The sequence below is a fragment of the Watersipora subatra genome, chromosome 1 (genome assembly GCF_963576615.1).
Source record: "Watersipora subatra chromosome 1, tzWatSuba1.1, whole genome shotgun sequence".
In the NCBI taxonomy this organism is placed as follows: domain Eukaryota; kingdom Metazoa; phylum Bryozoa; class Gymnolaemata; order Cheilostomatida; family Watersiporidae; genus Watersipora; species Watersipora subatra.
This window is the reverse complement of record NC_088708.1, coordinates 25,537,559-25,565,207: the sequence shown is the minus strand read 5'-3', so window position 1 is coordinate 25,565,207 and position 27,649 is coordinate 25,537,559. Positions and strand designations below refer to the sequence as shown.

General features: G+C 34.7%; 2 protein-coding genes across 2 annotated transcripts; one reads left to right on the top strand and one right to left on the bottom strand.

Moving 5' to 3' along the window:
• Positions 1-27: 27 nt before the first annotated feature.
• Positions 28-27,552, top strand: LOC137386067 (probable ATP-dependent RNA helicase DDX56). The gene is made up of 15 exons (XM_068072738.1): positions 28-163; positions 6,069-6,230; positions 9,909-9,989; positions 17,343-17,410; positions 18,765-18,935; positions 19,957-20,112; positions 20,203-20,307; positions 21,260-21,331; positions 23,464-23,706; positions 24,068-24,168; positions 24,752-24,825; positions 24,923-25,012; positions 25,797-25,902; positions 26,143-26,243; positions 27,409-27,552. The coding sequence occupies exons 1-15, from the start codon at positions 98-100 to the stop codon at positions 27,493-27,495; spliced, it is 1,683 nt and encodes a 560-aa protein (XP_067928839.1). The 5' UTR covers positions 28-97; the 3' UTR covers positions 27,496-27,552.
• On the bottom strand, positions 12,444-15,797 carry LOC137410653 (uncharacterized). Its single transcript, XM_068096116.1, has 3 exons — positions 15,776-15,797; positions 14,938-15,255; positions 12,444-12,876 (listed from the first exon to the last, which is right to left on the bottom strand). The coding sequence occupies exons 1-3, from the start codon at positions 15,795-15,797 to the stop codon at positions 12,512-12,514; spliced, it is 705 nt and encodes a 234-aa protein (XP_067952217.1). The 3' UTR covers positions 12,444-12,511.
• Positions 27,553-27,649: the final 97 nt, after the last annotated feature.

The following is a 27,649-nucleotide window of genomic DNA, read 5'->3' as shown; positions in this document are numbered from 1 at the left end:
ACTGAAGTATAAATCTTTCATGAAGAGATCAACAACACATGTTACGGGAATTCATTTCTTATATGTACGAAAACTGAAAGTCAGTTAATTACACAGTATGGATCCAAATGAAGAACCAACGCTGAATTTTTATGAGATGGGAATAGATGAACGGATACTTAAGGTAATGCATGTAATATTTAGGTAAAGACTTAAAAAGTCTACGGAAAGGCTTTTAGATGGACATATGGCTTTAGTAAACATGATAACGTTTCTTTGCAAACGTTTGAACACAGATGAGAGCTGAACGTCCTAAAAAATCTAATCTCAAGATCTTAAAGTTAAGATTTATCGGTTCACACAAAACAATTTTCAATATTTTACTTGACGCAACAACATAAGGCATACTAAAAGTACTAGCGCAATGGAAAATTAATTTATCAGTCGAGTAGGAAAGTTTTTGATTTACACTTTATGTGAATTTTCTCTCTATTTTTCTCTAACTTAATCAATTTATCTCCACAAGCTAACCCAGTCACAGGAGATACCCTACAGAGATAGATGTACATATACGGCTATACATTTAACAGGTTTTGTTCAAACGCGTATGTTCGTAGTTTCGTTACCTCGTATTACCTCGTAGGATTCTTCACGCTAAACCACCTAGGGATGTAAGGGGCGTGCCTCAATTAGACCCAAATGGATTTTTTTTCTTTATAAAACAATGTTCCAGTAATTAGTTTCATAATTAGAATCTATGAATTAGTGTTACATAGAGGTCTGCAATTTAAGGTCTCGTATTGTCTTTGGTAAGAAGCTATTGTGGAAGAGTGACCTGTTTGTTTGTAGAGTGATTGGAACTCCGTGTCTTTGAGATCTAGTTTGTATAAAGTTTGTTGGTATGGTAATGAGCTTGTCATAAGATTCTGTGAGTGCAGGATGTATATCTTCTTTGCTTAGTACTCTCATAAGTAGCCTCATTCTTTGTTGTTGTCTTCTTTGTTGTAGTGGGATCACTCCTAGCTTGTCCATAGCCTCGCTTATGCCTCTTGTACCTTTCAGGTTTGCAATAAACCTGATAGCTTGGTTCTGTACAAGCTCTAAGTCCTTGATCTCACCTTTATTGCTAGGGTCCCAAGCTGCAGCTGCATATTCTAGATGGGGTAGACATAATGACCTATAAGCTAAGAGTTTGGCCTTTTGCGGAGCTCGGAAGAGAGCACGTTTGACCATACCAAGCTGCTTTTTAGCAGCGGTAATTTTTGTCTCTATATGTTTGTTAAACCTTAGGTCATCTTGCAGTGTTACTCCTAGGTAACGGGAGTTGGATACTTGTTCTAAGGCTATTTTGTTCAGCGTATATGTTGGTGTGGGTTCGTTATTTGTGTTGTTGAATATGAGAATCTTGCTTTTGTTGACATTGAATTCCATTCCCCATCTGGTAGCCCATCTTCCAAGTGCATCTAGGTTTTGTTGAAAGTTATCGATATCTCCGGTAGTTGATATTTCTTGGTAGAGCAGTGTGTCATCTGCAAAAAGTGAAACTGAGCAAGTTACACACTCAGGAAGGTCGTTAATGAAGAGCAAATTAAATTCGTTAAATTCGTTAAATTAATTGAAAAGATATTTCTAGTATTTTTTACTTTTGACTTTTAAATATTTTGAAATAAATGTGCAAATGTCTCGCCGGATAATCACAACCTAACATGAAAGTTTTGTGTACATGTAATATGTTAGGTAATCCTATCTCAGAATAGAACTGGGTGGGCAGGAGGGCATTTGAGACTCGGTAATATCAATGATATACAGCACCCCCCCCCCAGGGGGCTGTATATCAGGGGGGGGTTGTATATCATTGGTAATATTTAATTCATAGGCATACTCTTTATCATGAAGCATATATGTGACGATCGCATTCTTCATGATAGATACATAGGCCTAATACAACATTTCCAGACTAGTTCAATTCACATATTTCATTCAGTACATTAATATGAGATACACGTGGAATGTATTATGATATACATATGCATCAGGCTCTAAGTGTTTGACTACGCGCAATAATAACCTGCTGTTATAATAATATAATTTTATAATAATACAGTCAAACATGGATAACTCGAACTTCACGGGACCGAGCAAAAGTGTTCGAATTATCAGAGCGTTCAAGTTATCAGAGCACTGTCACAAGTCCATGTATTTACTTATTTATTAGTAGATACATGTACATATACAAACTATAATATAAATCAAAAGCACAAATGGCTTGTTTCAAATTAAATGCTTCTAATGTAAAGTTTAAAACGTTTTTATCAAAAAGTATAGAGATTTTTCTATCACTTGAGATTGGTTTGTGGTTTGAGGTGATGTTATTGCCAGGACGTTTTTTAGATTGGCATTGGCAAAACTTGATCGTTGTTGAAATGCTCAAAAGAAAAGACATCTTTTTCTTTTGAGCGTTTTACCCACGATCAATTTTGTCGATTTTTCTTGAAGTTTATGCAAAGATTACCTTACTTTACCTGGGATTCGTTAAGAGCAACACTTCGAGGCAGTTCAATTAGAAGTTTTACGAGGTTTTACGGTACATTGTATATCACTCACGCTTTTTGAATGGATACTTATTGAATGTACACACGTATTCTGTGTTTAGGTCAAACGATGAATAGTTTTTTTTAGCTAAGACAACGTATACGTTTAATTACAACAATTTTTAAGACGTTTTAAACATTCAACATTCCGACGTTGATTCAACACGGAATCAACGTCGGAAAACTATTCATCATGAGCTAGCCGGGTCACGCACTCAAGGATTTTCGCCACGCACAAACAAAACAAAAACAACATGCTGTTTTTGTTTTGTATGTGCGTGGCGAAAATCCTTGCGCGCGTGACCCAGCTAGCCCGTGCTATTCATCGTATAGCAGTATAAATCAAATTTCACCAAACCTTTAGAAAAGTCGTTGACAAAAATATTTTGCCGATGGTGGTAATAACGACGCTTATGAATTACGAAAAGATGAGGTTTACCTCTATGGCTTTGAATAAAGTGATTTTCTAAAGCGATAACAACCGTTTTGGTAGCCGTTGGGCAAATAAACAGTTCAAGTCAACAGTGTTGAGTTCGAGTTATCTATAGCAATTTATCATTACGTGGGAACGGACCAAAGAAACCGTTCGAGTTAACCATGTGTTCGAGCTATCCGTGGGCGAGTTATCCATGTTTGACTGTATATGTTATAATATCCTATGATAATAATCATGCTGGTAGCTGCTGAAAATCATAGGCTGTACTTGGTAATAAATTTTCATGTTGAACTAATTAGTCGCATACGTTATCACATGCATGCTCAACACTTGCTTGCTTCCTGGGTTGAGGAATAGGCCTGATCAGGCCAACAATGAGAGACTAGTATATGTTTACTAGATTAATTCATGTTAAAAGCCCAAATTCAATTCATGTAAAAGCCCAAATTGAATTCATGTAAACAGCCCAAATTTAATTCATGTGAAGTCTTAGCTGCTCTGGTTATGTGGAAAACCTGAACTCATTAGAGGTTGCGCGTAAACGGATGGTTCACTGACTGTTTATAGAGGACCATAACAGTGCACTGTATCTCCTGCAGTTGGCTCCTCGGCTGACTGTGAAAAGGTATTGATAAATATGCCATATCAAGTGCTCCATGTGGATTGATGTTAAAGTTTTGCAAGTTGCTCAACGAATGGTGCTAGCCCAGAGGTTTTTATCGCATGAGGAACCCATCTTCAGTGTAAGAAGCTGAATGTCAAATGTCACCTATCAAAGACACTATGTTACAAATGTCTTTGCTCATTAAACCGTATCCAAAATACAGCCATCTATTTCAACTGCAAATGTTAAACAAACAAAAATATGGTGTAAAATTAAGCAGCGCTAAGTAAAGCTATATAATATATGTTACACTAACAGGTCATGCAGTCACTGAAGCACAAGCTAGCGCAGTATGCTACAGTGAACTGCAAGAGCTAATACAAAACCAAATAATTGCTGACACATATTGTTTGCCATTTACAGGCTACTGAGTTTACAAGAAGTACATGTCAGATGTAAAATAATGCATGCATGTCCAATGGTCTGAATAGCTCAACCCGAAAAGACCAAGCCAGATTGAATGCATATAAAAGTAGTTACAGTATTTGAAATAAAGTAAATGGATTTGAAGACAATAGAAGGAGCTTAGGATCTAGTCAAATAACAAGTGAATCCTTAAAGATGAACTTGCACAGAGTTTTTAGTAAGTTTTACCAGGGAGTGTCAGTATTTTTGGTGTTTGAGATGATTTGATGACCAGGATGTTTCAAGATTGTAATTGATAAAACTTGACCGCGACTAAAATGCTCAGATCAAGTGAAAGTGCGATAATGATGTCTATAATTGCAAAGAGACCAATAGAATCGAGACTCATAATGCTTCAACTTGAACACAATTGCTGATGTCAACTATCGCAACGATAACAACTAGTGATGTCATTTGGCACGAATTTTTCTTTTGACCGTTTTAATCGCGATCAGGTTTTATTGATATTAATCTTGAAAAATTTTTGCGATCATATCAGATCAAAACATTAAGAACAATCGCAGATAACAGAAAAATATCGATACTTCCTGATAAAATCTACGAAAGTTTGTGTAAGCTCTTCTCTAAGCTTGTTGTTCTATTCAAATTAACCATTTCACAGTCTTCCACATTTGCTGCTTTTGTTTTTAGTCTCTGATACAGCTGTTTGTTAACTCTTCTTTTGTCTGCAGACGAGGCTTTGTCAGCGATAAGTGATCACATATTACATATCACATCACATATCACATGCACTTAAATTTAATCATACATCTGTTGAGCAAATATTGTAAATCGGTCAATAGCATCTAGAAAGGAAGTTGTGTCCTCTTCTAGGTTTCTCGCACATAATAGGATACCCTTGCACTAGTTGGGACATTCTTTGTGTGTAATCCTTATGATGACAGTAGTTACATTGTAGTAGTTTATGACAATGTCACTCTTGGCTGGCTGCCAGGTTTGCTAAAGTCGGAGATGGCACTTCACCAATTTGAAAAAGAGCTGATATTTTGTGTTTTACTTTTTATGTTCACAATATGTCGAATTAGCCCAAACTTGTCTTATCAGTTACCTAAAAGACAATAGTTCACATAGTTTTACTTAAAAGTAGTATTACTTGCTAGCAACTCATGAAAATGAGCATTACTCATTTGATGAGCTTAATATTGTCAAGTCACATTCGTATGCTCAGCTGAGGCATGTTTGTACACCGGAATTCGATATAACTTTTGTGCCAATAATTGGTTTTGCCAAAATTAACTTAGCTTCTTATTTATTGTGTTTTGACAAAAAGGATTTTTAATGCTTATTCTTATAATGTGCTTATTTCAAAGTAGGTAAAACAAGCAGCATTGTAAAGGTTAGCTGCAGTCTAGTATATGTAAGTTGTCTTCTTTTAGCGTAATCAATCTTTGTGTGGTATTTCTTTGGTTAAATACCTAAAAATTTGCCGGATATAACAGCAAACAAACGCTGACAGATATCGAATTTGTTTTGGTACAATGATCTCTTATTAACTACACTATTATACAAACTACTAGTTAGTACCAAAAACTGAAAATTGACTAACGAATTAAATCTCCAACATACTTGGATGAGCGATAGACATGCAGCACTAGGTACACAATGACTAGGTGATATTTCTTATATAATACTCTTGGTTGATAACCTCCAGTTTCTCCAATGATTGTTATACCTACAAAAAAGTGTCATCTACAACAGTTAGTAAAACTGGTCATGCTGATAGTCTTTAGCTGTGTAATGTCTGTACATTTTCATAGCAGAAAGTTTGTGACATTTTTTGTTGGTAAAGCTTTTGTTGAACGACTCACTCTACATTTGTATCTCATTCTTATAGCGCTAGTTAACAAATTCTCTTTCCTAAAAATGTAATGGTTAACCCAAAATTAAAAATAAATTAGGTCTGGCTGGTCTAAAAGCTCACTGTAGCAAACACCGGGAAGGGTGTGTGATTAGTGTCTGGTCTCTGCTGCAGGCTATTACTAAGTTAAACTGGGGTAAGCCTACATTGATACAAGAGAAGGTAATTCCATTGGCGCTGGAAGGTAAAGACATATTGGCCAAAGCCCGAACTGGTACTGGTAAAACGGCTTGTTTCATGATTCCAATCTTACAGAAACTGTTAGAGATTAAAAAGGTAAGTGAAAGGTCCATAGCCTCTAGTAGTCTCTTGTTTTCAGCATGGCTGCTTCTGTTTTCTATCAACTGTTGGTATTTGCAGCGTTGCCCTTTCTAAACAATAACTTGGAAAATTGACTTAACCTATTTTTACCAAAGCCTTTTCAAAATTAGTTGTTTGGTTGTCATGTAGGGTGAATACAATTGTGATGTAGTGATAGCAAGAATGTGATGTGATATCTGTATATGGAAAGTGGTATCACAAAGTGGTATAAATCTGTAATGGAAAATGCATCACTGATGCGTTACGTAGATGTTTGTTGTAGCCACACACCCACACACACACCACACACACCACACACACCAATGCTACTAAACGACGCTTAGTGTTGACAAATGTATTGACCAATTAAAATTAGACTCAGTCTTGTACATTTATTTATCATCAGGATGTTTGTTATTTAAATGGATTGTTAAAGGTTTGTGATAGGATAACGCTTGAGCAGCTTTTTATACTGCTCTATTTTGCTCAAGAAAAAAAATGCTATGCATTAACATATCATGTGTTAACATAGCGTTAACGGTAAAAACACTTAAGTTCAATAATAATCTAAGTTCATGACGTACATTTAACTACACAAATGCATTTTACTATGTTTATTTACCAAAAGAGTTATCTGAACTGTTTCGGGAAATGTTTTAATCTACTGAATCTAATCTAATCTGTTTTAATACTAATGAATGCTGTCATATAGCTGTTACAAACAAAGAATATTTCTATGTATAAATGCTTGCTCGTGTCAAGCACCATTGTCATTGTCACTCAGAAGTCAATCTTGCATGCAACTTGTTACATAGGAAACGAGTAAAATTAAATAGAAATCATCATAGTAAACCATTTTAGCCAATCACAGTTGTATCAGCTTTATCTATCTATGATGTAGACCAACCTGTTCATTCTTGAAAAGACATTAACATAGCGTTGACGACCCATCGCTAATGCAAAGCTAGCTACTAGCTGTAAGCGGCTAGTAGCTAGCTTTGCAAATGACTAGCTTACTAGCTGCTTGCAAAGACTAGCTTGCAAATGCTTGTAGCCACAGTGAAAAAATTAATTAACTGCTTGTAGAGGTCATATAGTCTTAATTAATTTCATGGTGGGGCTGTATATTCTTGGGACAGCTTGTTATATATTTAGAATCAACCTAAGAATAGCAGGATCAATGCTTTTTGGTTGTTTATTTCTCACACGAGCATTTTTTAATCCATAAACCATGCATATCCTGTCAGTCATGCACTATCAAGCTATTTGGAATTATATAAACAAATGATTAAGTCTCAAGATTCTCATATCTCTTTAATTGTTTACAACTACATGTACTATCAGCTACACGAATTCATCAGTATGGAATAGTCTTGAAATTACGACAGAAAGTCTAGATTAGTTACAAGACTACTCACAACTAGAAAGTCATAGTTTGTAGTTTATTCACTAGTGAATAACATAATTTATTTTTTGTAAAATCTGTTTACATATTCTCTAACTAGCTTTATAAATAAATATATATATATATATACAGTGGAACCTTGGTTCTCGAACATAATACGTTCCAGGAGGTTGTTCGAAAACCGAGTTGTTCGGGATCCGAAACAATTTTTCCCATTAGAATAAATTTATGTAAATTTTAATCCGTTCCAAGACGAAAAAACAACTTCAGTAAAGTATTTTTTAATATTTTACACTATATGCTGTACTGTATACTGAATACTATAAATAAAAAATGGGTATATATAGATCGTGTTTAATTTTAATAAAAGGTTTTCTATTTATGATGATGGAAAAAGAAAACAAAAGTAAACATTTTGTATGTTTTGCTCTTAAAACATCAAAAACATTAAAGGTTAGGATACAATAACAAAAATTGCAGAAATTGATAATGAAACAGCAAAAAACGCAACAAATCAGTTACATCAAAAATTGTAGGAAAAAGAAAATATAAACAGCCATGGCATGTTTACTTCACATCTTTGAAGGAGAATCCTCCTCCAAAACAATTTAGGTAACTCGACTGGAGAGGTTATCTCCCTAGACATCGTCCCAGATGGTTCCTCCCTTTTTGTAAAGATTAATGAAGTTTAAATTACTTTTCTGTTTGTTAACGAATGTTTCCATGCTGTTTTTGGAGTTGTTCCAATTCCAATGCGCATGCTCCGGTTTGGTCGAGAACCAAATTTATGTTTGAGATCCGAGACGAACAAATCTCAAAATCTTTAGTCGAAAACCGATTTGGTCGAGAACCGAAGCGTGTGAGAACCGAGGTTCTACTGTATATATTTATAAACTCTAGTACATGTATATATATCTTATATCTATAATATCAAAGTTTGTCGTCTGTCGTTACCTGTCTGTCCAGCTATAGCTATTAAAATCTTGGACTAAAAAGCTTGCTTCGTGCTGGATTTGAACTCAGGAAGTTTGCAACCGCAAGATTCTAAACGCGCATCTAACCACAAGGCTACACAGTATATAGGTTATACGGTATAGCCTTGTCGTGATTGCACACGCTAAATTATTGATTAATACAGTGCCTCTGTGGGTTACGATGCCCCTGTTATAGGATTTTACTTCGCCTTTACAATTCCTTGTTTCGTCTTCGCCATACTAGGAAAAATTTGTTTTCTATCACATGAAATCAACAGAAATTTTTCTCGAAATTAAAATTTTGCAGTTGGTGTACTGTTTACGATGAAATAACAAACATGTTGATATGCTATTCGCTGAAATTCCTCCCACAATGCCTGAAAGAGATATACTTTGCTCGCTATTTCAGTTCAGCGTTATTCGTTAAAAATGAATTCGGAAACATAAGTGGTAAAATTTTAGTTTGAATATTGAAGTTTAGTAAAATACATACTAAAACTTCCTTAAAGTATGTATTTAGTAAGCTAAATTCATTTAAGTTAGATTAATACATGTCTCGAAGGTGAGAACTTCCTACGGTATGTACTGCACATATTACGTTGTAATGTTAGATTTTCTTGCAGATCATAAACACTAAATACACTAAAATTACTGTAGGTAACTATAGTTACTAAGGTTAACATATTGTTTTGTTACTAATTTTTAATATGTACAGTTATATGTTCATATAAAATTTTGATGATTTTAACCAGAAGGTGTTTGCATTAGATAATTACGATAATTTCGCCTTACTATGCCAACACTGAAACGAACTAGAATCATATAATTGTATACCAAATAATTTTTTAATGTAATCGTAGCAAAATTGACTTTATTTAGCCATTACTTGCTAATTATTTCACATTAATTTACGTTTAAATGCCTTTACAGTTTTATTTTTCTCTTAATTTATTTTAACAAAACACTTCTTTCATAATATGAAATTTAAAAGTTACAGTTGTTTGAAAAGTTGTAAAACCTTTGCAGTCGTTTTATTTTTTCTTCAAATTTGTTTGAACTGCACAAAACACTTTTCTCATGGTACGAAGTTTAAAAATTAGAATGGTAATTGCTGTTATATGTTAAACAAAAATAAATTTTCTGCGCAAAGATCTTTTTATTACCAGGACAATGCCTGGCATTCAGCTAGTATAGTTATATAGCAAATATATCTACAGTATATGGTTTGCCTGCTAATCTGTCTTCTTTACTTATTGTTTATCTCTCTCTGTTTAGACTTCGAAAGAGCAAAAAATACGAGCATTGATTATGACTCCATCAAAGGAGTTGTGTTCTCAAGCATATCAAAGTTTACAGGTAAAGTCTCTTGCTACCTGCTGAGGGGCAAAGCTTTTTTATAATTACCCATATAATAAACATGCAAGCTGGCTACACATGGTACAGTAACATACCTTCCTCATGATATTTGCTTCATGTTAGTTAGGGTGTTTCCTATGACCTGTACTACCTGTTACACTCAACATTGAGACCGATTTATGCTGAATATATTATGAAAAATATTATCTTTGAAAAAACAGTTGATGTTGTTAGCGGGTTTGTGTTATGTAGTAAATTTTGTGTATTTCTAAAGAGCATTACAATATATACTGTATGGCTCATCTCTTGTAGGTTGAGTATGTCTATGTAGGTAGAAAATTAGGGTGAACGATACTAACAAGTAAATACGTTGTCAGTACTATTTTTCAAAGATACCACTTCTTTAGATTTGTCATCTCTCTACCATAAAGCCAAAACTAATAACATGTTGAAACTCTTGTTACGTTGGAGTAATGTCACTTATTAACACTTGTGAATCGAAACTTGGATTTGTGGTAGTATATACCCCAGTCTACGAGTTGCCGTGTAGCTGTTATTTGTTTTTGTTAAAGGTTGACTTACAACAAAATTCACATTACAGTTATTTGGTATCAAAAGATTCACCATGTCTTACTCTGTTGTGTTGTAGGTGCAAAATATGTGGAAATGTGATTACAAGCTCTTAAAAGCTAAGAAACGAAGTTAATCGCAGCCATCACGAAAACGTCATAGTTTTTCAATCTTTGGCATTTTCGTGATGGCTGTGATCAACTGTTCGTTTTTGAGCTTTTAAGAGCTTGTAATCACATTTCCACATATTTGGCACCTACAACACAGCAGAGTAAGACAAGGTGAATCTTTTGATACCAAATAACGGTAATGTGAATTTTGTTGCAAGTCAACCTTTAAATGTGATGTCCATAGAGAAACTATTTATTTATAACAAAAAATTTTTCCTTCTCTAATTGTTCATCTAGCTAGCCCATCATGCACCACCTTATGTTTATCAAATACTCACAGACTTATTCAGCTTTTGGTTTTATCCCTTGTTTTAGTGTGGAGGGAAATTATGTCTGTTACACTTAATATATCACTCTGGTATGATCAATAGACCTTTTTCCTCACATAAATTTCCCCCATTGCTATATTGGAGTTGTCTTCTTTAAAAGGGTAAACTTTGTTAGCAATGAATTGAAGAATATGATATAACAGCTTGTGACCATCAGTCTAGTATTCAGATGCTCTTAATGCTGCAACAGACCGTATAGCTTTTGGTTGTGGAAAATATGCACAAATAATATTGAACGCTAGATTTTGCATCGTTAGAATATTCAGCAAAATATTTGCAAAAATGCCCTGGCCTAGCTGCACATATCAACTGAAAGAAAATCAACAACTTAGCCATCAAAGAAAACACATCAGGCTCACAAGTTCTTCTAGTATCGATAGTTCGTCAATGGGTGCGCTGCACTGGGTAACCAACTAAGAAATAACCACTATGTGGTATCTGGTACTATCGTTCAGACATCCAACATTGTTAGCACTTGCTAATTCAGCCTGTTATGTGATTATTGTCTCTTGATGTACCACATACCAATTGAAAGAAAAGTCGAAAAATTAACTTCTGGCCGAAATGCACCAATTCACTATTTCTTTCAGTACTAGTTTACCTTGTTTATATGTGGTTAATGAGGTAAACTTAGCCATTAGCTGTAGAAAACTTGAAACTACTGCTACTGCAAGAAGGACACAAAAATGTAAAAATTAATTCTTGTGGTCTTTTTATTCATAAAAAACTGCAATTTATCGGAGCTAGTCCAGATGGCAGTTGTTCCTGCGATTGCTGTGAGACTAGACTTGTGGAAATAAAATGTGCAGCTAGAGACGTTGATTGCCTCCCTTACCTGCACATAGTTAATGGAGCTGCAAGGCTAAACACAAAAGTGCATATTATGGCCAGGTTCAGGGACAAATGATGGTGACAGACATAAAAAAATCATACTTTTTTGTTTTTAAAGAAGATGGCTCAAGTATGTTTGAAACCATAGATTTTGATGAAAAGTTTTGTTTGGATATGCTTTCGAATATTCAGCTGTTTTTTGAACATTACATGGCATCTCAGATGATCATTAGCTCAGCAAAAAAACGAAAACATTCCGATTAGAAACTTTGTGCTATGTGAATAGCCATTGGACTATTGAAGACAGTTGGAACATTAAACACAGTAACTATTTATATTCTAGGTATAAATTGTATATATTAGTATATTTTCATCTAATGCATATACAATGTGTACTGCATGGTTTCGTATACCATACATGTCTGACACATGTTTCAAATACAAAATGCTTGAAAGAAAACTATTTCCCAAGATACTTCTAATATATATATATATATATATATATATATATATATATATATATATATATATATATATATATATATGCATGTACGTATGTATGTGTATATAATTTTGCTTGTGACAGCAAATGATCAGTAAAACAGTGATAAATCATGGCTAGTTAACAGCTTCCCATACTGATGTTTCTCTCAGCAGCAACTTCATTCCAAGACTTAACAATGGGGCCGGTCATGTTAGTGATTTTACAACACACAGTTACAATGTCATTACACATTGGAAGAAGATTTATGGGTATAGTTTGAGCAAGGATTCGAAGTTGTTTCACCTTCCTTATCACTCGCTCTACATGTATGCGTACATTTGCAATCTTTTTTGTCTTGGCAACATTATCAGATGACATCTGTGATTTTCCTCGTGCACCAGGTGGCATCACCAACTCCGCTCCACGCATCATCAGCAACTCCTTAATGGTAAACCCTCTATCAGCCTTAATGGTAAACTCTCTATCAGCCATGACCTGATCTCCTGGCACAAGGTATTGTAAAAATGAGCTACTCGCTACCACATGCCGGTCACTTGCTCTCTCACCCCACCCCAAAGTTCTGAAATGTACATGATTGATCCTTGTGAAGCAATAGCAATCAGCAGTTATATAGTATTGCGGTGCTTGTAACTACTCCATGTGGCCAGCTGGCACCGCAAATCTGATGGAGTTTGTATAAACATTTCTGGGCCGTCTACTATACAACGTAAATGTTTGAAATGACCGTATTCATTAGGTAGAGTCATGCCACTCTCTTGCCTACTGTAGAAAACTATTAGAGGCCTGAGAATTGCTGCCAATAGACCTACCATGCTGCCAAATGTGCGAGTAACTTCCTTTGGTGAGATTTCAAACCTAAAAGTATAAAGAGGAGTAACTTCCTTTGGTGAGATTTCAAACCTAAAAGTATAAAGAGGTGGAGCTAGGTATATACTAAATATATATTGAAACAGTTAGGTTAGAGTAGTTTTGGCAGCTCCACTGTGGCCATTTAGCTATAATGAAACAGGTTATTGTTGACATTGGCAAATCACACCCACCCTCTCTCTTCCCGTACACCAAAGGAAACTGCCAGAGATATATCTACCTGTCAACTAGGTCCTTATGTAGGAGGCCCAGTCGTAGTTTCATTAATGTGAGCAGAATGTCATCAGCAATACACAACTTTGTTTGGTGACAGCGCATGGAAGTAAAAGTAGTAAAGCCTTTATACTTTGCCCTCAACAGTGCAGCTACAGCATTTCTAGATGGAGTGTTTGAACCTTTTTTTCTCGTTTTTGCAGCACATTCACATAAGCTATGAAAAAGTTCCAATTTTGGAATCCCAGTATCGAAAACACTGTCCTTACCATATTTCAGAATTTGTTTATATTTGGGCTGGGTGTAAAGTTTTAGCTGATTCATCTTTCTTCTTAACTCATTCGCACCCAGGCGCGAGTTAACTCGCATATTTATAACGTTGCTATGCACCCAACGCGAGTTAACTCGCGTCTGAAATTTGCCAACTCGCATCGTTATTTTTCAACTATAAAAGAATATTTTTGATTAGTTAGAAAGAAAAATTTCTGGCCAATCCGACAAACTTTAAAATATGCCTCTATGACGTCTCCGGCGACAGTTATAACCAAATTAGTACACCCATCTCAGTTTCTACCCAAACCGGAAATCATCATGCCGACTTGAAATTTTATCGTTCGTGATAATTTTTTTTCAATTCAAGATGTAAATATGCAGATTCAGAAGTGGTAAGACATTGAAAGACTGCATAAATCAAATCAAAACATTATTTTTAGTGTTTCAAAGTTTTTATTAGCTTTTACTTTTGCCAATTTGAATCGTTATGCTCGAATAAAAATGCACTCTTCACGCTGCCAGCCGTAGTCGGACTAACGTTATCTTTCAGTTTCGATAGGATCATATTGGTTCTTAGAGCTGTCTATAAAGTCTGAAAAGTCAAGAACAGAGTTATTGAACATGTTTTTATTATTTGAAACATTTTCATGATATTTTATTTGAGTTATATTGGCATATAGATTTGCTATGATTTTGTTTGAAGGATGATGCTCGAGAGGAAAAGTTCGAAGTTAGAGGTTCATGATTTTCATGTTCATGACTAACTGCATATGTACAAATAATAATCATAAAAATGTATTGTCTGTAATAAATGAGTAATTTCAGTCAAACTTTGTATATTTTGTAATTTTTATGGTGCAAATCTAACTTTGTTTCAGCAAATGACAATTTTTTCAAAATTGGAAATGTCCTGAAACTACGTTCTTTGAGGCACGGATCTACATAAAAGGGATAAAAGGTGTCTATATGAATGTGATATATTTTGAAAAAGGAGACTTGGTTGGTTCTTTTGAAATTTGATTGAATAAATTATCTCAAGTCTGTCTCCTGTAGTAGTAATTTGAATTACGACAATTTTCTGAAAAATTAGCGGTATCTGGGGCTAATCGCCTAAAAATTCGTCGGGTGCGAATGAGTTAAAGCAAGTGTTTGATTAAAGTATCGCCCTTGCAGAGATTTCAACTTTTTACTCAAACATCTTGAGATGAAAGGTGTCGTAAATTCAGGTTCAGCTGGTGCTATTTCAATCGGCGAGTCTTGTCTATCACAATGGGAAGCGCTTCCAGTTACTTCTAGCCAGTCTTCACCAGAGGCATCCGACTTATTGCCATCATCAATTATAGGAAAATGTTTATCTGTAGCCACTAATGCATTTGGGACTCTGCCTTGCGGTGGAATACTGCACAGAGAATAGCCCATGTGTAACGTAGGTAATGGATTCATTATTGTTGGGGCACCATCAATGAAATGTTTACTGCAGATAACAGAATATTTTGAAGGAGACCAGACTTTTTAGAAGATGTCTTTCGATTGACTAAGGATTTCCATTGTGCTCGTCTTTTACAGTCGACAGGAAATTTAAAATGAGTAAATGGTAAAGGGCACCCACATGAACCTGTATAAAAGAAAAAGAAAAATATATGATAAACATAAAGTACAGAGTAAGCAAAATATGCACAATATGCAATAAGTACTGACTTATACAGCATATGCGAACCTAATATCAGAGAAGAATTTTTACTTACTGCACAACAAGCATCCCAAAACACTCAAAACTTATCAGTTTAATTTTAAATGTTTTTTCAAATAATTATATGTCAACCTATTTTATTTCATTGTTTCGGTGACCAAAAAGGTAAACTAACTCTAACTCTAACTAACTAAAAATATAGACCGTTTTCATAACATCGTTAGTTAATATCATAACTGCAAATGCTAAAGAGATAAATTATTACGAAGACTTGACAGTGAGCGAGATTTAAACTTTTACTGAAGATGAAACTATACAAATTATCTGTTATGCATAACCTTTGGCTAGGTCCCGCAGCATTAGGTATAAGAATTAACAAGGTTAAGTACATTTACCTATTCTAGTTCTTTTAAAAGAGCTTTTCGCCATAACAACTTGTCAAACAATGATGACATACGCTGCCAAAAGGTTTGAAGTAGTTATTTTTTATTATAGTTGTTTCGTTTGATACTCTAAATAAAAAAGGTCAACCATATGCTATGTGTCGAAATTCCATGCTAGTCATGACAATGCTACATCGATGGAATGTAAAAAATACACATATATTAACTCTAAAGGCTGAACAGCTTAATGACAAAAAGGCTTAACATGCTAGAATGGCACCTTTACAGGGCACTGTCACACTCTCATATGCACTAACTAATCAACAAAAGATAAGGAATATTTCATAACTCTGGCACTATCTATTTATCGAAATTAAATTTAAAATTAAGCTAAAAAGTTGACAATTAATAATATAGAAATATAAAAATATATAGCATATTATGTAAACGATTTCTAGACAATATTGAAATTTTGATTACAAGTAGAATATTAAAAAATAGCTGGAAATACTACATACACACCTTGCAATGTTTGATGAACTCTACAGATTTCTTTTTTGTGTTGCAATAGCTTCGTCGTGTTGTTTGTACATTTGTGCACAGCACAAGATTCTTTTGGCATTATTTTTGTTGTTGCACTAATGGTACATGGAGTGACAATGATCACAAACAAACTAACTAGCAAGTGCTAATAATTTTGGATGACTGGCAGATAACAAAATACTATAGCAGCTGCCAAACATAGATTGCACTGTACAAAATTGAATCGATATTATAGCCAAGTTTCAACGAGAAAATGGTTTAGGTTTATTAGTGCACTTATGCAATAAATGTTTACCTCATTAACCACATATAAACAAGGTAAACTAGTACTGAAAGAAATAGTGAATTGGTGCATCTCGGCCAGAAGTTAATTTTTCGACTTTTCTTTCAATTGGCATGTGGTACATCGAGAGACAATAATCACATTACAGGCTGAATTAGCAAGTGCTAACAATGTTGGATGTCTGAACGATAGTACCAGATACCACATAGTGGTTATTTCTTAGTTAGTTACCCAGCGCAGCGCGCCCATTGATGAACTATCTATACTAGAAGAACTTGTGAGCCTGATGTGTTTTCTTTGATGGCTAAGTTGTTGATTTTTCTTTCAGCTGATATATGCAGCTAGGCCAGGGCATTTTTGCAAACATTTTGCTGAATATTCTAACGATGCAAAATCTAGCGTTCAATATTATTTGTGCATATTTTCCACAACCAAAAGCTGTATGGTCTGCTGCAGCATTAAGAGCATCTGAATACTAGACTGATGGTTACAAGCTGTTATATCATATTCTTCTATTCAATGCTAACAAAGTTTACCCTTTTAAAGAAGACAACTCCAATATAGCAATGGGGGAAATTTATGTGAGGAAAAAGGTCTATTGGTGTAATTGGTGAGTTGTGTTTTTGCTACATGATGAATGAATTATTTGTCATATCTTCATGCACTCATGTGCCTCGTTCTATTTATTACTTGCAGCTGCTGTCTGCGTACTGTTCCCAGGAGATCCGAGGCCTTGACATATCTCCGACCCTTGCTTCTCAGAAGTAAGATAGTCTATTTAATCAAAGTCGTACTTTTTTTGCTGTTATTCCAAGCACTCTGTATCTGTAGGTTTTTGCTTTATGGATTAGTTTTGCATGTATTTGACCAGTCAGCGTAGTGTCTGTAGCCATGCTTTTCCTTTCGCAGATAGCAGGAATTCATGTGATCTACTGAGTCATCACGTGGCTTATGAATACATCGCAACGATCATGTTTCATGTTCCCATCTAACCATTTTATTGGTTGCTTGTATAAACTCGTGGTTTTAAGAGGTGTGTGAAAAATCCAATTGTTGACCTATATGTTATGGGTGATACATAAAATTATCATGTGCACAAATTACCTTGGCTGTTAGTTGTCATGAACAACGCTTTACAAAGAAGTTAAATCACATAAATATAGCCCGTGATCTCACATGATGAGCTCTGCTTAGGGCTTCACTTTTTTTTATTTAATCTAGTTATTATCTTGCTGAGCAAGTTTACATACCCTAACATCTCTGTACATTTTCATGTACAGTTAAATGTCATCTCTGCATAAACTCTTGTGTAGCTTGTGTCGGCAAGCTGTTTGCTTCTTTGCTGTTTGGTTCTCATTTGTACCTGTGCAGGTTTACATACTCTGTAGCTTTATTTACTGTCCTGTAACTATGGAAACTGTGATAAAGCTGTAACTATGGAAACTGTGATGAAGCTGTTTATCAGATACAAGTCTGGCTTTTGAAACTTGAAGGACATTTGTTTGAAGTCATTACAAGTTGTCTGCTCATGACTCATTGCTTATATCAAATGCTGGACTATTTCAGTCAGTCATTTAGTCTAGTATAGTCACTTATATAGAACACAGTATGAAACCTATCTTATAATGAATTGTGGGTAGCTTAATCTGTCAAGCTTGGTTAGGCTATCCATACTGTTGGAATTTCACTAAACCATCTCACGACACCAATTTAGTTATAGAGTTTTAGCATTTAGTTTCATTTTTCGCATTACTCTATGCAATTGAGGGTGCATAGGCTAAGGTTGTCTGTCATCTTCGGGATTTACTTCTCGATAAGTTTTCTATTGGCAGCCTTTTTGTCTGTTTGCCCGCGATCCGATTCCCTCTGTGTTGTTGAAAGGAGAAGTCAAAGTCAAATTAAGTAATTTTTCATTTGATTAAAGTTGCTGCATCTATTAGAATATATAAGACACACACCTTTCCTTGTGGCCAGTACACACCAACTCTGTAAGGTAAGACTGACACATTACAACTTATAGCTGCTAATTTGTTCACTGCGCCTTCTGTCATGGTGGGAGGCCAGAGTTTGAGCCTTAACAAGGTGAGGTCAATTGCCGGTCTGTTATTAAATTGACAGAGCTCTGCTGATGGACCAGCCTGATGTGGTCATAGGCACACCGAGCAGGGTGCTTGCCCACCTGAAGGCTGGCAACATGCAACTCAAGGACTCCCTGGAGATGGTTGTTGTAGATGAAGCAGATCTCGTCTTCTCCTTTGGCTATGATACAGACATGAAACAGTTACTTACGTGAGTTCCCCAGATTTTAAACATGGAGATAGAGATATGGAGCTTGTTGCTCCTAACAAGCATGTTGCTAAGTATTAAATATGAATATCTGATGCCTATGCTGACTAGCTAAAGTTTGCTACCAATTTATGGCTGCTGCCGCCTTTTATTGTAAGTTTATTTGCTTTTTGTGAGGCTCTCCCACGTGAATGATTGGTTCCTCACTGAATTTCTGACTATTTTTATTTATTACATTTACAATATTTCGAAAACTCCCATTAGTAAGTGACGATTTGCTTCATCATAGAAATGACTCAGTGTGTCAGAGAATGTTCCTTTGCCATTTGCTATAATATATTAAAAATTTAAAGATATTAAAACATTTCAATTTTATTTCAGCATTTGTTTTTTTACCACAGACTAGACTGAGTTCTCTAGCGCATCTTTGATATTAAACTACCATGTTATTTATAACTGGTAAGGCCTCTTGTAAAGTTAGTTAATGGGACACTCAAGGAGAAAACGAATATTACAATTTGCAACATGGTAATGTCCTCTCACTAAATATTAACGTTTAGGAACGATCATGATTAGCCATTGTTTATGAGCAAAGTTAGGTGAGTCTTCCAAAATATTGATGTTGTAACGGAGTCTTCCAAAATATTGATGTTGTAATGCTATACAAATTGTAATATTCATTCATGGCACTTGCACAGTATCAACGGCTTCTCTTAACCGGCTCATTTGTGGCAACTTTTTTGGATCAACATTTCAGTATCGACTTCGCTCTGTCAGCTCTACTTGTTTTTGGCAGCATCGCTCTTCCAATTTTATAGTAATCATTTGTATCAATCAATTGTTATTCTTCCTAGCTGGCTTGACGACAATGTATGGCTGTGCTCCTGCTCATCTTCTGATGTATCAATCTTTTTTATTGCCAAATACTCTATTAGTCTCGGTTTGGAAATTTTAAATTTAAAAGTGGCATTTGTGAATTGCTTCATTTGTGTGTTTATTATTGTGACTTTTATCACTGTTGCAGGCATTTACCAAAAATCTACCAGGCGCTGCTCATGTCTGCCACTCTGAGCCCTGACGTCAAGTCAATAAAGCGAATGGTGCTGCACAACCCGGTCACAGTGAAACTGGAGGAAACTAGTTTACCTGACGCTTCTCAGCTTACACAGTATCATATCAAGTAGGCCACTATACTCAGTTCTTTAGTGGCACAATTTTCTTCTGTGCATACTAGACAGTACATGAAATTCTTATTCATGATCTGCTGCAGGTGTGAAGATGAGGATAAATTTCTGTTGCTGTACACACTGGTGAAGCTCAATCTTATCTGCGGCAAATCTCTGGTTTTTGTCAGCTCTGTCGATAGATGTTACAAGTAGGTCTTACCTTTTACCTCACCGAACTATATTTTAGGTTTGTTCTAGAGCTGTTTGTGTACACTAGTTATTTAGTCAAATTAAACTGACATGAGTTTATTAAAGAATATGTAGACAATAGTAATGTACTACTGAAACTTCTATAAAAGTGCTTTCTGATGGCGACCAATATATACGGAATATCTACTTCAATATATTATGAAAAAATTCAACAGATAGCTGCAATATTTCACTTTTTAGTATTTTTTATTGACAATGTAAGTTAAATTAATGCTGGCTTTATAGTCATAGTAGATGTTTAAGAATATACCAAGGTAGTTTGATGAAAGAGCTTGTTTAACAGCTGGCAGGCTAAACAAAATATTTTTATAAAGTTTGCAAAATACATTAAGTAATTGATTTTTGAACAATTTTATTCTTTTTGCAAATCGGTTTTTTTAATTCATAATTCCTACTAGTTATAATAATTTATATTATTATAACTAGTTTTTACCTAATTGTCAATATACATATAGTCTTTGGGTGTATAAGTGTAATTGCGGCTGATGTACAGGTGGTACGAATAAACGACGTTGGCAGCTAAATGCTTAAAATGGAGTGTATTCCTCTATGACAGTTTTTCTGTTTGAATTATCCTGTAATGCTCGTCAACAATATTTTCTAATTGAATCACTATGTTAAATTACATATAATTTTCACATAGTAAATGAGATCATATTACGTGAGGATAACCAGTGTTCACAGGACAGTTAGTAACTACTAGTTATATTGTTAGTACTTCAACTGACATTCAGTTGAGGTGATCTTAGCATTTCACACCAGGCTCTGAATGTTTCATAAAACCAATAGTACCTCCATGTCCATAATCATGTTGATAGTCTTGTCTCAGCTGTCATTATCATACAATAACTAGAGTCTTGTCTTGCGCGTATAGTACACTATATTCAACAGGTTGAAACTCTTCCTTGGCCATGTGGGAATCATGGCTTGTGTTCTCAATCCAGAGCTGCCTATAAACAGCAGGTAAGCGTATAGGGTGGACTGCCAATGGCTTAGGTATAAGTATATGTAAGTATAAATTATGTTGTCAGCCTTTTCTTAGAGATACGATTGCTCATATCTCATCTAGGAGATGAAGAACAGCTGATGAGGGCTATATAGGTTTTTAGCTGATATTAATAATTAAATTAAGTGATATATCTGTTTAGTAATTGTGTCACCCTTTTTCTATGCACTGTGTCTGTTGATTTGTTCATAACAATACGACTCACAGGATATAGCACCAATTATGTACCTGACAATCAACTCGGGATGACATCATACTGTATTGCAATGATGGTAGCTAGAGTTTAGACTACCCATATGACCTTTATGAACAAAACTTGTGTGAGCTTTTTTTTAGCGCTAGAACAAAAGTCTTTAAAAGTTGTTTCTCTTTCGAGATGTTTAATTTAACAACCATAAATCAGTAGACATTGTTAGGCGTGATTTTATTTATGGACTCATGTTTTGTTAGACTGTCAAAATCCATGAAATTTGTGTTTGTCAGCCTGGCAAATTTGTGAGGCATGCTAGAAGACTAATGCTATGAAGTTAATAATTTTCATAATATTATTATTATTATGGGCACAATAGCGTATGATACTTCTAGTTAGTTACTAGTATAAATGACACATGGTCATTACTGATTAGTCATTATCAGGGGAAGAGTTATTCTCTAGTCAACAGCCCCTAGCCGTATTATCATTAGATGAAAAGGGGACAACAGCTGTGCGGTATAAATTGCTGTGTTGTTCGTACGATGATTGTTATCTAACATTTAGCCAATATAATGGTTTCGGGGTTTTTAAGCTTGTAAAAATCAGTATAACATTGAGCATCTAGTTCAGATTTGTCTGCTATTGGTCTGACATGACTGAGAAGGTTAGGAGTTGTTTACTCACTGCAATGCCTCTGTTACTCTTGCATCTTTTTTGACTGTGTGACCATCCATTCAGTTCCATAGACTCGATCTCTAGTAGGCAGGATGTTTATTTACATTAGTTTGGTTGTTCTATTACAATTGATATCATATTAATATAATTTATATTATATTAATATAATTGATATCATATTAATATAATTGGTATCATATTAATATAGTTGATACCATATTAATGTAATTGATATCATATTAATATAAATGATACCATATTAATATAATTGATATCATATTAATATAATTGATATCATATTAATATAATTGATACCATATTAATATAATTGATATCATATTAATATAACTGATATCATATTAATATAATTGATACCATATTAATATAACTGATATAGTGAACGCTTTTAAACCTGAGATGTAACGATAAATGTTTGAACTATGTTCGTTTTATTTTATGTGCTAATCAAGCGCTGCTGGAGGGTTTAAAAGCTGACATGATGTTTTATATTAAACACTTGCCTCTTTTTTAGACAACCTTTCAACAGTCTTCAAGTCATGACTGTTTTGAGGTGAATATAAGGAAACATAGGTAGTGCAATATCCTGGGACATAATTGTAATTGTCAAAAGACTATTTTTTGCTATGATTAGAATATCACGTTATAAATAAGAATTAGACAAAAATGCAAATATGACTGTCTTTCTGTAAAGAAAATACATTTACGCCTCAGAATTATTTGGCTGAAAGGTTGATCTATATGTTATTTTCTTTTAGTTGAAAGACTTGCGTATTTTATAGTTTTTTTGAATAGAGAAAACATGTTCTGTGTGTAGAAATAATTCTTAATTATGTTTTTACTGCTCTTTGCTGTTTCCAATATTGTTATACATGTAGATTCTGTCTAAGGGATACCTAGCATAATCATGAAATATGGCTTGATATCATGGGTGTCACATAGTCGATCAGTGCTTGATATCATAGGTGTCACATAGTCGATCAGTGCTTGATATCATAGGTGTCACATAGTCGATCAGTGCTTGATATCATAGGTGTCACATAGTCGATCAGTGCTTGATATCATAGGTGTCACATAGTCGATCAGTGCTTGATATCATAGGTGTCACATAGTTGATCAGTGCTTGATATCATAGGTGTCACATAGTCGATCAGTGCTTGATATCATAGGTGTCACATAGTCGATCAGTGCTTGATATCATAGGTGTCACATAGTCGATCAGTTCAACACGGGGATGTATGACATCATCATAGCATCAGATGAGAGTAAGCTCGATTCAAGTGCTTCTAGTAAACCCGTAAACAAAGGCAAGAAGGTACGCTCCAAGTCACACAGGAAGGACACAGAATACGGAGTCGCCCGTGGAATAGATTTCCAGTTTGTTTCTAATGTAATAAACTTTGACTTTCCCTCCACACCTGAGGAATATATACACCGAGTTGGCAGGTAATATATCTTGGGCTCTATTCTATTTCTGATGTTGTCTAAATCATTGATATTGCCGATTTGTGTAGGTAGACTTACATCTGTAAATGTTATGTTTAGCTCATTCACAGGACATACAATATGGTGACACCTTTAGTGTTATTCCTACAGTGTTACTCGTACAAATCACAACTAATAAATCCTTCACTCAGCTTTTGCTGCATTACATGTAGATGGTTCCATGTCAGAAGTTGTCTTCCCTTTTTAGAACTTGGATTAAATGAGCCATTATACATTAAGTGTTTTTATTAAGAAGACCATTTAGCTGTTTATGATTTCTGATGGCTACAACTCAACAAATTAATGGATTGTGATGTTGCAGGACAGCAAGAGGTGAAAACCAGGGTGCTGCCTTATCCTTTGTAAGCATAGCAGAAATGGAAAGATTTGAAGGTATAAAAGAGGCTTTAGCCAATGAATACGGTAAGGTCACCTACGGCTAATAATTACCATTATACTAATTTCTGCTATCTGTTGGTTGTCTTGTTATATTTGCCTCCCTTTAGATTTAAACATTAGGAAATGGCTTTAGGCCACTCGATTTGTGGCCGATTAATAAATATTGACTTAGATTGATGTTTATGACATTACCAAGGGTTTTAGTTGTATATTTATTGGCTGAGTTTGATATTTGTGATCATTCATCTTTATAGCTCTGATAGGCGAAACCTTGCCAGAATTAATCAATCTTTTTATGATAAACTCTTATAAGAATTACGTTATACATATGAAATATGTATAATGTTATGAAATATTCTGAAAACTTACTAGGAGATATAAATAGGTGATATAACCCTAACCTTTGATCCTTAAGGAGTCCTACTGGAATCGTACTGATGGGGATACCAAGCGGGGCTCTGAAAATTATTATTAGTTGTGCAATATTTATAATCTTTTTGCTCATCCATGATGAAAATTTGTGAGAGCCTTCCTTCGTTAATTGTTTGTTTTAATAAGCAAAATGTGAGGCAGATGTTAATTGTTTTTGTATTTGTGCACGTTGTAGATGATATCAACAGTGTCTTCCAGCCATTCAATTTTAGGATGGAAGAAATTGAAGGCTTTCGATATCGTGCTCGGGTATCTATTTAATATTCTTATATGGTGTTTGACTGCTACTCTATAAAGACTTGCTGGTTTTAATATATGTTTATTACATCGTGGAGTATAATTTCAGGATGCATACAGAGCCACAACATCTTTAGCTGTAAGGAAAGCTCGACTCGGTGAGATCAAACATGAGATGTTCACTTCAGACAAGCTCAAGGTAATTTAGGATTAAGTATGGATTATGTAGGATTAAGTGTCTAGTCCTTAATCTTGCACTTCAATTCCATCCAATCTAGTCAGCACATTGCCTGGTTATGGTGTTGTACATGTTTACATCATACTGTTGCACAACTGGCAGTGTGTTTATCAAGTCTCTCATTTATCTTGGGAAATTGGCGGTCGCACTAAAAACCCTTGCGTATATCCTGTATGTGTAAACAACTATCTGTATAGCGACACTACAGCTGCTGTCTTATACAGTGACTCATTAACATTGAGTTATTTTACTATACTAAATGTATTAGTAGCTTCTCTATTCAATAGAGTTATCCTGTGCAAAGAAAATAGAATTATTGAGTAGTTGAATGCTTTTATACTAGAGCTGAGGTGTATTCTATGATCAATCATTGCTATATTATGGTTCAGTGAAGATCGCATGCTTTCTGCAAATATATATTCAATACAGCCGGCTTTTAATGGTAATGGATACATGTCTTGGCATAAATACTTTTACATAAGCCTTGAAAATAAAAGCAATTTTGTTTCAATAAACTTATTTGGTAAGTGAAGCACACCTTATCCGTTGTTATGGTAACAACCTGTCATAACTTGTATGCATTCTGTTTTTGTACCTGTCCTGTGATAATCCACCATGCTGTACACTGTTCTGACCAATGACCTGCTATACACCCCAACACTAAATATTGTGCTGATCTCTTACCTATTTTATACCACTTATCATACTAACTTCCAATCTCTTGCATGCACTCTTCGTCTTACAGACGTACTTTGAGGAGAACCCACGAGATAAACAAGTCTTGAGACATGACGCAACACGAGGCTTGGTGAAACTGCAACAGCATCTCAAGAATGTTCCAGATTATATCAGTATGTATTGTGAACCTGTAATGAGCAGGCTTTTGGCATTTTTTCATTTAGCATTCGTTGCATTTCCTGGCATGCTGATTATCAAGATTTTTGTACAGCACATAAATATGTTGACAAATGTCTGCCAGGTGGCAATGAGTTTACTCATAGACATCGATATATTAATTGTGGAGGTGTGAGGCTCAGTATACAGCTTGCGCGGGTAAAACTGTAATTAGTTGTTATCTATGTTCACTTCAGTTCCTGACACGCTGAAGAATTCTGCCGGTAAAAAGAAAAAGAGACCTGACCACAAGTATAAGGGAAAGAAAACTGCTACAAAAACACAAAAAAACTACCGAGTAAGTTTATATGAATCGTTTTGTGCTGTTTCATACCTGACTCATCAAGCATTGCTGAGTCATATTTCAGTCCTGGTTCAAGCTGCACTGGTGTCAAACAGCTATGAATAGTCTTAATCGTAGTTGACAAGCCAACTGGTGTGATACAAGTTTGAACGCGTCTACGGTTACCTGTGGGATGGCAATAGTAGAATAAGATAGAATTAAGGCTGGGAAATTAGCTATAGACGCTTTCGGCGTGAGTGTTTTATAATGTGAAAAGCGCTAATTTTTTGTATGAAAATTGTTTACCTGTACAATAGCACCTCTACATACAAATTTAATTAATTCCAGGCCCTGCTTCATTTATTAAAACTGACATGTTGGATTAAGTATTTCTAAACGAAAACACTGTAATTTATTTAATTCGTTCCATAGCTCAAAAGCCTAAAATGACTTACAATAAATACTGCAGATGATTACAATAACAATAAAACAAATGTATTATATGAGGAAAGTGTTAAGTAATAAATTTTATGATCACTTTAAAGACAAGTGTGTAGAGGCATGGGCTTTGCCATTCATGAGATAAGCAGTGCCTATGTAGGGATGATAGAATATACAGGGTACTCTAACTCTACATACGACTGGACTGCATGGACTATGAACTAACTTACACTAGCTCATGTATCTTTTATTTTGCTTTATATCTTTTGCCGTTCTATTATTTTATATTTTAATATTCTATTTTTAATTTGCACCTTCAGTTTCTTCATGTTCACTTGTGAATCTTTGATGTTCAAAAAATTATGAATGTCATGTTGGAAATTACTTGAGGTAGTAAGTCAGATACACGCATCACTAAGTGAAAACAAGTTTTTGTTTATGCAAATATTTAAAAAACTGCATCAAGCTTTTTAATAAAACTAAATAAATTTCATTGTTATTGCTTTTTGGTCAACCCGGTAACTTCAAACAACATCATTGTTTATTATGCAATATTTAAGGCAATTGAAAGTACTGTGTTAAAATCAGTTTGCTTACAAACAAACATAAGATTTTTGAAGGCAGATATCTTTTCTAGCCAGCGAGGGTTGTGATAGAACTTTGGCAAAGTTTTTGCTGGTTTTATTTACTTTGGGATGTGTTTGTGTGTATAAAATTTGCTTTCTATTTTTCGTTGTAGAAGCGAAAGACAGATGCACTGCAAAGCTTGGAACTTTCTTCATCAAAACGCGGCGTTGGTGGTAATAAACGTAGAAAAATGAAATAATCTTTACTTTTGCATATAAATTTTTTATGTATTGTCATAATGATAACAAATGTCACAATAAATACACATCTCTATGATGCGTTAAAAATATAGCTCTTGCAATTCACTTTTGCATGGTGATAAAAATATAAATTCTACGATAAAATTAGAAAGT

Coding starts and splice junctions, on each gene's coding strand:
- LOC137410653 (XM_068096116.1), bottom strand. CDS start 15,797: ATGCTGCGGGACCTAGCCAAAG. Junction 15,256..15,775: donor GCTGCGGGACCTAGCCAAAG/GTTATGCATAAC, acceptor TCTTCTAAAAAG/TCTGGTCTCCTTCAAAATAT. Junction 12,877..14,937: donor TTTCATCTCAAGATGTTTGA/GTAAAAAGTTGA, acceptor ACCTTGTGCCAG/GAGATCAGGTCATGGCTGAT.
- LOC137386067 (XM_068072738.1), top strand. CDS start 98: ATGGATCCAAATGAAGAACCAACGCTGAATTTTTATGAGATGGGAATA. Junction 9,990..17,342: donor AAGCATATCAAAGTTTACAG/GTAAAGTCTCTT, acceptor TATTACTTGCAG/CTGCTGTCTGCGTACTGTTC. Junction 24,826..24,922: donor GCTTTCGATATCGTGCTCGG/GTATCTATTTAA, acceptor GTATAATTTCAG/GATGCATACAGAGCCACAAC.